The sequence below is a fragment of the Buteo buteo genome, chromosome 16 (assembly GCF_964188355.1).
Source record: "Buteo buteo chromosome 16, bButBut1.hap1.1, whole genome shotgun sequence".
Classification (NCBI taxonomy): Eukaryota; Metazoa; Chordata; class Aves; order Accipitriformes; family Accipitridae; genus Buteo; species Buteo buteo.
In genome coordinates this window covers 3477461-3491326 of record NC_134186.1, presented here as the reverse complement: position 1 = coordinate 3491326, position 13866 = coordinate 3477461, and the positions used below count along the sequence as shown (strand labels likewise).

At 48.2% G+C, this 13866-nt stretch overlaps 1 protein-coding gene across 2 annotated transcripts; it reads right to left on the bottom strand.

Annotated features, from left to right (window-relative positions):
* Positions 1-13: 13 nt before the first annotated feature.
* Positions 14-13637, bottom strand: CAP1 (cyclase associated actin cytoskeleton regulatory protein 1). Of its 2 annotated transcripts, none has more exons than XM_075047395.1 (13): positions 13570-13637; positions 8090-8202; positions 7554-7654; positions 7006-7083; positions 4982-5125; positions 4800-4885; positions 4153-4258; positions 3868-4045; positions 3036-3223; positions 2706-2829; positions 2521-2603; positions 1823-1966; positions 14-1440 (listed from the first exon to the last, which is right to left on the bottom strand). In XM_075047395.1, the coding sequence occupies exons 2-13, from the start codon at positions 8181-8183 to the stop codon at positions 1357-1359; spliced, it is 1410 nt and encodes a 469-aa protein (XP_074903496.1). In that variant the 5' UTR covers positions 8184-8202; positions 13570-13637; the 3' UTR covers positions 14-1356. The 2 variants fall into 2 exon arrangements, with proteins under 2 accessions (XP_074903496.1, XP_074903495.1); XM_075047394.1 differs by lacking the exon at positions 13570-13637 and adding an exon at positions 13497-13556.
* Positions 13638-13866: the final 229 nt, after the last annotated feature.

The window sequence follows — 13866 nt, the reverse complement described above, 5'->3', positions numbered from 1 at the left end:
ACCAGAGCCACTGTAATGAGCAAGTTGGCATTAACTTTATTCTATCATCTTCTGTATAATCTTAAGTACATAAGAAAGGTTTTTTCACAAGCCTCAGGAGAAGACAAGTACAAGTCACAGGACAGTCTCAAAATAAAAAAATTGCATATTTTTTGTAAGTTTTGTCCTAGAGAAAAAGAACATTGACACTTTACAGAGGAAATGCATTTAAGATATGCTTATGCCACCCGAGGCATTGGAAAAATGAAGGTCAAAGCACGTGCAGCTCCCTTTATGGGTCAGTACAGTACTGTGTCTTAGATCCATCACTCTGCTCCAGGGCCCTGGAACAGAGGCTACAAGCTTCCACCAAAGTAAAGAGCCAAGCAACATGGGAAAGGGGAGGTTGAGAGGATTCACTTTATGGGGACTGATTGCAGATGCGGAAGAGAGTGATGAACCGACTTGATCCAACCCAGGTATTCACAATACTGCACTACTGACCCTGGAATGAAGGAGACCCTTCCTCTGCAGAAGGGGACAGGTTCAGAAGAACTGCCCTGGAAGACTGAACCTGAGTTCAGCTGCTCTGAGAAGGAAGCCCTGGGGCAAAGATTTGCTTGCGAAGGTGGAGGACTCATGGAAATAAGAGATGCTCAGCTCCAAGCTACCAGCCAGACTGCTGGGGGGGTAACCACAGTTACTCCACTGCAGTCTTCCTGTGGCACTGGTTAATATAAAGCCTCCTGTCATGGCACAATCAGAAATACACTGAGCTAGTAGGAATGATGAAAGAGAAATCAGGGTGGAATGCTACGGCCCAGGTCCTCAGCCTTTGGTCCGACAAAGCCATTCCCATGTCCTGTAATGCCACCAACTAGTACATAGAGCTGGAATTAGCAGCTTCTAGGACCTTCTTGAGACATCTGCCATAGCAACTGGGTACACTGGACCCCGACAGACACCATTATTTGTTAAAAAGGGGACAACAATTCATTCCTCTCACATGAACAGTTTGCTTAAAGGCAATACAAAAAAACCCCGAACAACGCTCTGAAAGCCAACTGCCAGTACTGGCTGTGAAGTTCACTGAAAAATCTGACTTGATAATTGGTGCAGTTAGATCAGACAAGGGGAGAAAAAAAACCAAAACAAAACAATACACCTTCCTGCTAATAGATGTGGACAATAACTGACCCGCCACCTACACCAAACCCCAGGCAGAGGTATTTCAGTGACGGCAGGTAGCTGTGTCTCTCGGGTAGAAGAGAAGCAGTTTGAGAGCAGAAAGGTACAAGAAATCTAAGAGAATCATCTGAAAGCAGATTTGTCCCACAGCAGGGCCAGGGGAGGGCATGAGCCTTGGAGCTTTTCTGCTTAACCAGCAATTTCCGTCACGGTGGTAACCAACTTCTGACCGTTCCACACTGTCTTGAACTGTTCTGGGACAGGGAATTCAGTCTGGAGGGTAAAAATAGAAATCTGTTGTCAAAATCAGTTTATGACTGAGACTAGTAACTCCTCCCACTGCTTTAGGCATTTCTTTTCTTAGATACATGCTGTGTCCCTTGCTGTACCACAAATGCTGCCTGTTCTGCCCCCAAGAAATCCTGAAGAAGCAGCTCTCACAGAAAAGCAAGTATCTCACTATAAAGACAAACAACTTGAGCTGCTGCTTTTAACATCTGACCATAATTTGTGACCTCTGAAGTCTAGAGTCTAGAATTGTCCCTCCAGACCTCACTGTAACCGACATTCCCTGCAGGGCTCAAAATACGAATCCCACCCTGCATTACCGCAATCCCAAGCAGACCTCCACAATGATCTCAAAACTAACACTTACAAAGTCACCACCCTCTGTGGGAATAAGGACATTCATCTCTGACGACTTGGCACTGACGATTTCACAGTCTAGGGAGTTCTTGCTCAGATACACGTGGCAACCGTCTGTCTTGTTGATGGAAATTGTTGGCACTTTACCCATTACCTAGCAGAATGGTCAAAGCAGCAGTTAGAGGAGCATTATTTTGAACTGGGCAACCGCAACGTTTTTCTTTTGTGCTTGCCTTCAAGGCAAGACGTTTGACTCCAACCCGCCCACCGCAGACACACTGGATTCCAGTATGCCCGCCTTGGCAAAAATCCAAAGTTATTTCATGTTTTGATCTCTTTAGAACAAAACTACAGTGAACGCTGGACAAGCTGACCATCCCGAATCAGATACCAGAACTGTAATCAGAGTAGATTCTACTGCTGGCCTCCTACTTCAGCAGTCATATATATCATGCTGCCCACCTCACAGAGACTAATCTTTTACCTAGAGCCCTGAAGCAGCCCAGTGAGGCAAATTTCGGCCCCTTCCTAAGGGCTGGGCAGGGTGACCTGCAGAGCAGTAGGACAGATGGTGTTTCATGAATGTTCTCCACAGATGCACATTCCTATTCCGGAAATAAACCTACTCAAAGGAGCAGATGCTACAGATGCCCTGTTGTACAGCGCAGCAGTCACACCCCAGGCAGAGAACAGGTTGCAGACACTCACCTGAACTTTAACGTCCCTGCTGTTTATGATCTCTACGATGCCCACCACGTCATCAAACACCAGACCTAGCTTCTTACAGTTATCTGCAAAGAAAAGACAGATTAAGTCTGAGAAAGGTTTTGGAGATTCAGCCTTCTGCAAACAGACCAGCACACAGAAGCAGTTTTCAGGGTTTCTCCACTTACCGAGGGTGATGGAGTTGATCTTGCCTTTGATTTGGAGTGTACTATTTGTGCACTTGAAAACATATGCTACCTGTTTCAACTCTGTGTCGCTGATTACCAGGTTAGTGGCATTCTCCTGGTTCTCCTGAAAAGGCAGCAAAAACGCCCTTTATTTTTGGAATGCAGACCAATTAGTCCATGTGTACAGCAGGGCAGTGCAGACCCTTTAAAAGTAAACTGCGTGTGCCTTTGGGCTGGTGCCTCTTACAAGAAAGGTCCTCAGGAGACCTTCCTTCCCTGCTGCAAAGCTCCCATCCCTCCAACCCACTCATGCCAATGCCAGGCACTCACCACTCTCCACTTTTTGCCCTCTAATTCTAGCAGTGCAGGTGCCTTCGGAGAGGTTTTTGGGGAGGGATTAGCATTACAGGCTGGTTTGGGAGCAGTGAAAGGTTTGGGTCCACTTCTCACAGGACCCCCTTGGTTCTTCAGTGCTGGATTCTTGTGGGTCTTCATGTCATCTGAAACATGTCTTAAGCCTGCAAGAGAAGTCAAAGCTGAGATCCAGCTCTCCTCCAAGAATGCAGTTTCACAAACACCAGACATCAGTGATTACAACAACCAGCGCGATAACATTTTTCAAAATGCAAATTATTGAAACTGGGCCTAAGTTGAGCCCAAGCACAAGTGACAGCAAGTGAAAGAGGGAACAAGAAACACTGATGCAATATTGACGAGAACACAAGATGTACTGTAGAACCAGAAGACACTGGCTCTTCTACTCTGCAGCTGGTAAAAGCCTTGAGCCAAGCACCTCACTTTTGTTTCACATCTATCCTGATACGCTAACCAGGTAACACACAAAAGGGGTAAGTCCTGTGCAAATACGAATAGGTGCAATAGGAGATGTGCAGGCAACCGAAGGGTTCCCTCTCTCTGTTCCAGCTAGAGATTAATCTCTTGCTACACCTGACAGATGAGGCTGAGAATGCTAACCTTTGTCCCTGTAACTGCCTCAGGGCTGCTTCTGGCTCCCAGCACCACACTCAGACCAGATGGCCTTTTGTTACTGCAAGCTACTTTCTAAGCAGGTGTATTGAGGGACAGCAGCAAAACAAGGATTTGCAGCACAACAGTACTCTCACTCGTGGCTGCCCTCCCTCCGCTAGCTACTTCCACCTACCAGAGGTGATGCCTTCTCCCCGATTGATCTGGGCGAAGAGCGCGGAGCGGGAGGCAGAGTCATCTGTGCTGGAGCTCGTGGGGGCAGGAGCGGGTGGGGGAGGAGGGCCTGGTGGGGGAGGCGCAGCCCCGGCTGGGGGAGCAGATGGTGATTTAGCCCCTTCTGTTGCTACAGGACCCTGTAAGAGGCCAGCAAGAGGAAAGGCGATTGCACAAGCTCCATATCTGCTGCAATAATCATGCAATACTCATCTAAGAAGCTCCTGCAGATGTAGCCAGAACTTACCGTTTTGCTCCAAGTCAGCCCTGTGGTGTGATACTCTTTGATGTAGGCCTGCAGCTCTGTCCAGATACTCAGATAAGCTTTCACCCAGTCCACTTGCTTTTTATCTCTGAGGACATAAGGAGGTCACAAGGAGTGAGCAGGTGCATTTGCCATTAAAACCCAAGGACTACAGTTAGTTCTTTACATCTCTCCACCTCTCAGCCTACAGGCAAGACACAGCTGGACCAGCATGGCTGCCTTGCAGCTCCAGCACTGCATTCTAGCTTTAGTATTAATCTTGCACCTGCAGGCAGAAGGCCACAAGCCTGCTCTGCCCTGTAACCCATTTTAATTGAGGAGTCTGGTACTTCCAACAAGACCCATTCCCGAGACACAACTTCCTGTCCTGGGAAACAGTTCAGCCACCAGATGATGCTGAGCCAAGAGCAGCAATACATTTTCTACCAGAGATTCCAGCTGCAACATGAATGCAAGGAACCTTGTCTAAGGATCAGGGAAGAACAGCTAAAGTGAGGCTTTATAAATACGCCCTGCCTTTAAAAAGAAAGAATTAAAGACCAAGGCAGCTGTGGTTAGACACTGGAGTAGCCCCTACACACCCAGTTAGCTGTGTTCAATGACATCTTTAAGAGAGAAGGTGAACTTACACATCCTTGTACTCCTTGAGGATCCGGTTGGTATAAAACATGGCAGCATCAGTCATTTCCTTCACATAAGGACCAGGCTTTGGAGCCTAAAGAAGAAAGAACACATTGGCATGGCACAGCTGACCAGGGAGCCAGACTTTTCTCACCAGCCCAAGGAAACCATTTCCTACTGGAATTCTTACCATGGCCACCCAGCCCAGGGCTGGGATGCTCTCGCTGACTGCCGATAAGTGATTGAACAGTTTGCTACCACGGTTCTTCTCCCTGAAATTCTGCACCACCTGGATTTGCTCTGAAATTGGTTTCAGAAGTGATGAGAATGCATTCTGCAGGACAAGAGGGACAATAACAATTAAGTATATTAGTATTGCCCTGGAATGGCTGCACATCTTCATGGGCGGCTCTGCCGAGATGATGGTCACTCGGAGGAAGATTCCAACTGGCACAAGTTACTGCTACAGCTCCTGTCCAGGCTTGGCCCTCCCCACAAGCAGAGCTCAGTCCCACAGCCTAGCTCCTCCAGGGCTGAAGTCATAGCTCCCAGCCGGATTGGTACTATGGGAGTACGCCAAGAACTGTGACTCATGTTCAATCCAAGAGACACTGACAGAGCTTGTTAGTAACGAGGACTGAAATAGCATTTGCCTTTCCTGGATTCTTTTGTTCCAAGACAGTTTGTCAAATTTTTCCTCTCCTTTACAAACCCTTAAGAGAAAGGGGTGCTATGCAGGTTTTTGTAGTTTGGGATCTACAGCCTGCATTACAATCGGCGTTGCAGCAAGTTCTCAATTCACCCTATCAAGCTAGACTTCAGGATTCAAGTTACTTCAAGTCAATCCAAGCCTTTAGTATTTGGATGATAAAAATTGTTTGTGTGTTGCCCACTAGGAATGCTGACTGAAAGTGCTTATAACTCTTCCGAGGTCAGAGCAGAGCAGCCAATTACACGTTTCCAGAGATGCCTCTTAGGCAACTTTTCTTTAAGATCAGAAAGTCTCCTGCTGGTGGCACCAGTGAGGGACAAATTTGAGCAAAACTTGCTTTTCAAAGCCTTGGCTTTTCCTTTTGCTATCCCTTCCTCTGTTTAGATAAAAACAAAGAGTTTCCGAGCACCACTGGCCAGGCTACACTTTCAGAAGCTCCAGCCTAGTGCCACTGTTGAGTAACAGGATGGGGAAATCCTTTGCCACAAGTTCATACATTTTGCATTTTAAACTAGCTACTCCAGAACCAACTAGACTCCTGCAAGACAACCTGCACAAAGACCTACACTAGATTAAGGTTGTTCTTTGTTCATAATCCTTTATTTAAATAATGTGTCAGTGGAATTTATAAGCAGATTCTCAGACTAGAGGCTATGCAGAACAGCATCCTGGCAAGCCTAGTGAAAGATAAACAACCCTCCAATGCTGACTTTGGGGAAAAAAGATGCAGATATATTTTGCAGTGAATAAGAAAGTAACACAGAAATCCAGCTACCACAATGTAACAGTAGAAGCCATGACTGAGCTAGATAATAACTGCAAAGAAAAGCAAGGTGGGATCCTGTTGCTCAGGAAAAACAGTTCTCAGCAGGGAAAAGCCAATGCATTCAGGATCAGATTCTCAGTCACACATCCTGCTGAGAAGCAGCAGCCTAGGCTAAAGTGTTAAATTACTTGCTAAGGACAAATCAATCCTAAAAGCCTAGCTATTATTCAGAGGCCATTCAATAGAGACAAGTGTCTGTTATACTTCAGGAGGAGTTTGATGCCTGAAAGTCTATAAGCATCACACAATGAAAAGCACACTCTACGCAAATCCCACTGTGGCTCCTGTCTCAGACAAGTTCCTGTCTGCAGGTTGCATCCTCAAGGAACAGTGATTGTGCTGTGTTGGTGCCAGGTGAAACTTGAGACAGATGCTGTGAGATGACGCTCACAAGCTGCTCTGACAGCTACAGAAAACTTTTTGCTCTAATGACTGGAAAATGCCAGTTCTGCAGCTCGAAGAATCAACCTCTGCAATTCTGCTCAGTGTTGGGTGAGCACCCAGAATAGTTCACACTTGCAGCAAGTGCCACGCTATGGATGCAAGCATCTCCAGTTCTCCTTTGGTTCCTGTTTTGGAGCAACTGTAACAGCCCAGATTCCCCTACACTTCCAGTCATCTCCAACTCTGAGGTAAGAGCATACAAGGTTACTGGTAAGTGATTTCCCAGACTTACCTCTGCTGGCTGCTGATGTTGAGATGCTGTCACCAGAAGAGCCCTCTCACTCATCAAGCCCACATGAACCATCTCAGCCTAAGAATAGAGAGAAAAATGAGAGCACTTCCCTTGTACCCAGTGTAATGCTAACAGTCATTCAAGCTCCCGCTGCCTGCAGTTCCTAGTCTGTAAGAAAGCAGCTATGCTGATCTCAAAGCATATATTCTTGGAGACACCCATCCTCAGACAAAACTCACAAGACTGCAACAGCTCTTGGGCTGGGTAGTTTACAGGCCTCCTAAAGGCACACACCAAAGTCTGTAAAGAGAGCTAAGCACCTAACTACCAAAGATTTCAAGGAGGTCTGATTCATCGTGTGTGTGTAGGTGGCAATCTGCTGGAGGTTATCTGGGCGTCTGTATCTGTTTTGAATCCTCAGGGATTACAAACATCCTAGGATATGGTGCTAAAGGAATGCAAACACTGACGGCAAACTTGGCCCTTAACAGCCCTGAAGGACGAGCAGCATCTATTTAGAGTGAAGGGAGAAGAACGTGAGTTCTTACATGCTTCTGCACATCGCCGCCAACTTCTTTGCTGATCTTGATGTATTCAGCTACTGGGCCAGCCAGAAGGGCATCAAAAGCCTGCACGTACTGAGCCACTCCTGCAGAGAAGGAACCAGAGCACAGGTATCACCGAGAGGCACCGGATGGGCTCCTGGGCTGGGAGCACTCACACACATGCGCTGCGCTCCTGGGCTGCGCCTCCCACCTGCTCCACGCTGAACCTTCCTCCCCGGGTCACATCGACCGAACGCAGGAGGCTCAGCCCGAAGCATGCAGCCGAACGCAGATGAGGGAAGCGCTGCAGCCACAGGAAGTCCTTATCTTAGCAGGACGGTAACCGCAGGCCTCTTGGCGTTTGCGCAGTGTCTGCTGCAAAAGTCACTTCCCCTCTGTGCACAGCCAGTTCATCTAACAGCCCTTTAAACGCCCTGCATGAGCACTGCCTGCTCTGCAACAGCTACTGCTGATGTCCGATGCTTCAGCACAGGGACTCCAGAGAGATGCTGCTGCTAGGGAGATGCTTTGGGCCTTACCTTTGGAAGAGCCATCTCCACACATGCCAGGTCCTTGGCACACCGTCTCCAGGCGCTCCACAGCCTTCTCCAACCGTTCAACCAGTCTTTCCATATCTACCGCTGTCCACGACCTGCACAGACAGCATACAATTATTCATATCCTCTGACAGTATGAAACTCGTATGCTAAATATTGAGGAGGGTTTATCAGCTGTCTGGTACAAGCTCTGCCACTTCCAGAAGAATAATTTCTGCCTAGCTCTGTACCCTGATGATGGACAGCAGGGTACCCTCACATTAGCAAGGACTTTTGGATTACACAACAGCCATGCACGCAGCAACTTTCTATTGCCACAGTTACTCCTTAATGGCCACATAGTTTCTATTCCATTGTAAGGACTTCTTACACATGTAAGAATACAAAACTTTCATCTTCTAACCTTGTATTGACACCTCTATAAAACAGAGGTCTGCACATAATCTCACTGCAGCCAATTCTTGGCCAAAGTCCCAGCTGTCACCATATAGCAAATCAAGTACAACTGTTTTGCTGGGACTTCACACACTTCAGGTTAGAACTAGTGGTTTTGATTCTCCAAATGCATCCACAGGGACCTCCCGGAGTCCTGCATTCCTCCAAGGCACATCTATAACTCCAGCATTGCTACAGTGTAGAGCATCAGTGTGCAGAACCAGCCACCCTGGCACATGCTAAGATGAGCAGCTGCACAAGCTACGAAGGCATAGCTGCTTCTACAACAATGTGCCCCTGTTCATATTCTCCCTCTACAGGCTTTGGTATCTGAACTGCAGAACCTCCTCTGCAGGCACTGCAGCAGGAAAGTGATTTAGGTACGCAAGTCATTTGTAGTGTCTCATCTGGAAAAGTCTTAAGAGTCATATAAACTTTCCATTAATTACTGCTTTGCAGAGACTTTGCACCAAGGAGCAAGACAAGTCACGCTCCAAGTACACTAATGCACAGAGAATGCAGGGAGGGAGTAGCAAGTCACCAATTGCATTTTTATCTTGTCACCACTCATTGAAAGATTTTACGATATGAATCACGATTATGTCCCGAACACAGCTTCCTTCTTATTGCAACAGCCTGCAAGAGCTCAAAACCCTGCCTGAAGAATGTCCTTCCCAGCACATTCCCCAGCATACCCAAAAAGGAAGACAGGGTTTACCCAGCTGCGTTGACAAATTGATACTAGATCTCCCTCAGAAACAAAACCTGAAGTTCTAACTAGGGTTTTGCTTTTGCTCACAAGCCTTCTCAGCCCTACTCCAAAGTGCATGTTTTCACCCAATTTCCAGAGGATGTGGGGCAGATCCAGCATTAGTCACAAACGGCACTGATGTCACAAGACAAAAAAGGCCATTTTCCACTCCTCTTTCGCCTGCTTGCATGAGGAGAAGCAGCACTGATGAGGGGGGTAGGGGGGTGGGGGAGGCGAGGGAGAGGCCACCCCCCTTCCAAGAGGAAGAAAGCGGTTTCCTCCTCTATGCAAGAAGAGTAAGCCAGAGGAGATACTGTGCATAAGACTGGACAGCAGTAACTGGACGGCTTCCAGAGACAAAAAAGTTCAGAGGCTGAAACTTGTGGGCGGTCACCCATATAATCAACAGTAATGAATACCTTTTTTTTTTTTTTTATTCTGTACAATGTAGAAATCCTGACCACAGGATTGTCAGCACTCTGCTGCAGCCGAGGACAAAGCATCCAGAATGGGGCTCACGTCTTCAAGTGGGAGCGCAGCCAAGAGCGGGGCTCTGCCTCCCCCGCTCTCAGCTCACTAAAAGAAGGGTGTTTTTTTTCCCCAAAAGAGCCACCTGTTAAAGAAACTCTCCCATGCTTCAAGAGTACAGCAAGATAGAGGGGTGTTAACGCAGGGGGTTCAGGAAGGACACCAGGTTTACCGAGTGTCGGGCAGACGAGCTGCTGTTCTGCACCACTGATCCCCATCACATTCCACACGAGGCTCTAATCTGATCAGCCCCATTACCGAGTCGCAAACTGCACTTCAAATCAGGATTACAAACCAGAAAGTCCAGATGGAAGGCTGCTTCCAACCCCCAGCAATAAAACATGCTGTTGTGAGGAGCATATCGCATCAGTTCTAGATACACTGTCAGGATTAATGTCCTTTAACAAGAAAGTATTCCTTGAGATTCAGATTCCTTCCAATCTCCTTACCATTTGACACACCCTTCCTGGGTTTCCCTGACAGAAGCCATAAACTCATAGTGCTCAATACCAGCTTTGTAAACCTTGTGCTATCTGGCAGATGGTGAACTCCTTTTAATTTCTGTTTAATGGGCAGCATTAGGACAATTCACAAGGTAAGTCACTTGGTAAATTGGCAGCAAAATCAGAACTAAGTGCAGGCAGCACAAAGTCCTAGAGCAGACAGCTATATCTCAGTCACTCCTCGCTAAAGCAATCCTGATTCACCCTTACTATGCTCATTGCCCTGTGCATGCAGCTTTTTCTGCTACCTACATACCATCCAGAAAGAAGTAAAAAGATTTAGTTGTAACTAACATCAACAGCCAGAGTTTGCAATCCAGAGAGATTAAAATTTAGCAAAGGGGAAAAAAAAAAAAAAAAGATCACAAAGTAGACCTGTTTGGGCTGCATCTAAACAGTGTTTTGTCTATCGATCAGTTCAAATGTGAAATAATTTGTCACTAAGCGACAAACTGTCTTCACAGATCTCAGTACAGTACATATAATCGGATCTCATTTGCCTTCTTTAAACATGAAGCTGAGACACACAGATCACCAAAGAGTCATTTTTGTTCAGCACATCATCCTGTGCTCAGGAGGAATGAGAAAGGCTTTCAAGCTACTCTGTGCATGCAGCCAGGGGTTAGAGTTCTCCAGCTGACAGGAGTGGAGTTGAGATGAAGCTCTCCCTTTTGGGACTATAATGCAGGATTTAAATCTAGGTCTTGTTTAAATTCAATTGAACTTTGATTACCAATGGAGCGGAAGCTATGGACTCACAGCAAACACACATTTCACCCTGGGCCAGAAAGTCCATTCATTTTCATAGCACATTTGGTTAATCTATTAACTAGCCTTTATTTCCATCAAAGCTTGGGAACATGGTTTTGAACACACTGTACAGCAAACAGGCTTTCATCTACAACTAGACTGTTTTGATATACTGATCAGAGCAATAAAGGGAAAGGATTTTATTTGTAAGAACACTATTTATCCCAAAGCTGATCCTGTGCAACAACACAGTAAGAGGAGTTTCCTGTTTGGAGAAGATCAAGGAGTCGGCACGTCCTAGCCAAAGGCCGGTCCTCAGAGGAGTGAGCAACTTCTCATAAAACCAGTATAAATTAAATTCTTCCGGTTGCCTGAGACAGCACACTAACCTGGGTCCTCACTTAGACATTCTGGAAGACACAAATGTTAGTTTTATAGCCAAAGCAAGCCAAACCTACGCCTCTGTTCAGATTCAGCTTTTGTGAAGCCCAACAAACTGCTGTCAGCAACATGAAATTTGCATCAGCTACTTCCTGTTTCTACAGGCAAAAGAAATAAAGATGGGACAACTAAATTAAGAACATACCACAGTTTATTTCTGAGCTGACACTGGAATATCTCAAGGGATCAGCTACCAGATGATTTCCAACATTTATATCTTCCAAAAGCCCAAAGATTTTTTTTTTAAACAGTTCAGCTCATCAAGTACGGAATTATTTGAAGCAAGACAGGACTCAAATGCCTGAATTTAGTCAGTTGTCAGGACCAGCCACAAACACAAGACAGCTATTGCTAGTCCCAGCAGCTGCCAAGACAGAGATCTCTGCTGTTTATAGTACAACAATACTTGTTGACATTGCTCCAGGACCCATGGTGTCTACTTCTGGTATTTCAGATCTACTTTATTTAGAAAACCAGAAGTGCTTTAAAAACAATAAATCCATCTGGACCCTATTTAAGCTCTCCCAAATAACAAATCCTACTGAAGTCATTAAAAATATTATTTGGTATTTTTACTCAAACATAAAGAGATGGTTAAAGTATCACTTTGCACTAGAGCAAGCGCAAGGACTCCTTTTTCTTTACAATTATATGAAATAGGAGATTTGCACTTGCCAGACTCTGTTGCTATGCTCCTCTCATTTCCATTCCCTGCCAGGGCGATGAATCCACCAGGGAAGTAACTGAGGATCTCAGATCTAAGCTAAATTGGATGCAGTACCAAGCTCCATATCAGGAATTCAGAGCATCGAACCTCGTCAGCATCCCTCCTGAGCTGTGCCTGCTCAAGCAGAGGCTGCTTGGCTGAACTTTGTTACATGAATAATAGGGGGTATTTTTGGCTTTCAGAAAGCTCAGCGATATTCCAGGGACACAAGGATCGTGTCAGGAAGAGAAAAGGAATACAGCAGTTTCTCGATGCCATGGATTCCTGGTTTTTCAGTGATTTTTCAGTTTTCCCAGGTCTTGGGGAATTCCAGAAGCCGATGCCTGAAATTCTATGACCTGACGCATGAAACGCCCGTTACCTTTTTTTTTTTCATTTCACTATCACAAAATCCAAAGCAATCACACCTTTATCGCATCCTAATCACCACCGAAACGCAAAAGGCAGAAGTCAGCAACAGGCTGAGGGCGTGAACCGCCCCAACCCCAGCAAGATGGAGAGAACAACCTGGAAGCACAAACTACAGAAACACCCTCGCTTCAGGCTGCGCCGAATCAGTCCTGTCGTGGAAAACTGGATATATCACCTGGGCACACACCCCCCCACCGCCCGAGGGAGTCATCCAGGAACTGCCAGCCCCGGTAACCCCCCTCCCCGCGGCTTCCAGGGGAGGGAATCGGGGCAGGATTAATCCCCCAGGTTGTGGGGTGCAGGTACAGACCCCCCCCCCCCCAGCCCATCCTTCCACCGGGACAGCGTACCCCACTGCAACGGGCCGAGCGGCGCCGGTGGGGATGGACCGGACCTCGGTAATTTGTGTGCCCGTGTCCGCCCCCCCCCCCCGCTCCGTCCCGGGGAGAATTCGGGTGCTGAAACACCCCCGGGCCCGGCCCCCCACGGCAGGAAACGCCTCCGCTCCGGCGCAGGAAGCCCCACGGAGGCCCGAAGCCACCCCGCCCGATGCCACGGGTGGCGGCGGACCCCGGTAACAACCCCGTCGGGGGAGTTTTCACCGTTTCGTGACTAAATTCACCCGAAAACACCGCTTTTAACGGTTTTAACCCCAACAGCCGGGCCGGAGCCCCTCCCGTCTCCCTGCGCCCACCCAACGCGGCTCCGGCAGCGTCGGACAGAACCGTTCCCCCCCCCCGTTCCACCGAGCCCGGGCGGGCCCGACCCATCACCGGTGCCCCCCGGCCAGCCCCGGCGCGGCCGCTGCCGACTCCCCCACCGGGAGTCTCGTCCCACTGATACCGCCTCCGGAGTAGGGTCGGCATCCCCAGCGGGGAGCAGAGCCGAGCCCCCCGTTCCCCGCTCCGGCGCTCACCTCCCCGCCGCTCTCCCGCTGCTCCGCCGCCGCCGCCGCCGCCCGGCGCCGCCCAGCACCCCCCGCGCTCCGCCGCTTCCGGCCCCCGCCCCGCGCACCGGAAGTACGCACGGCGCGGCGCGGCGCCGGCGGGGAGGAACTTCGGTCGGCCGCCGCCCTGTGATTGGCGGGTGGGGTTAGGGGCGTGGTTAGAAAGGGCGAGGGGTGAGGTTGGAGGGGCGGGGTCTGCCTTGGGGGTGGGGCCACGAAGGTGCTCGGGGTGGGCGGGGGGGCCAGGATCCCCATGGAGCACCGGGA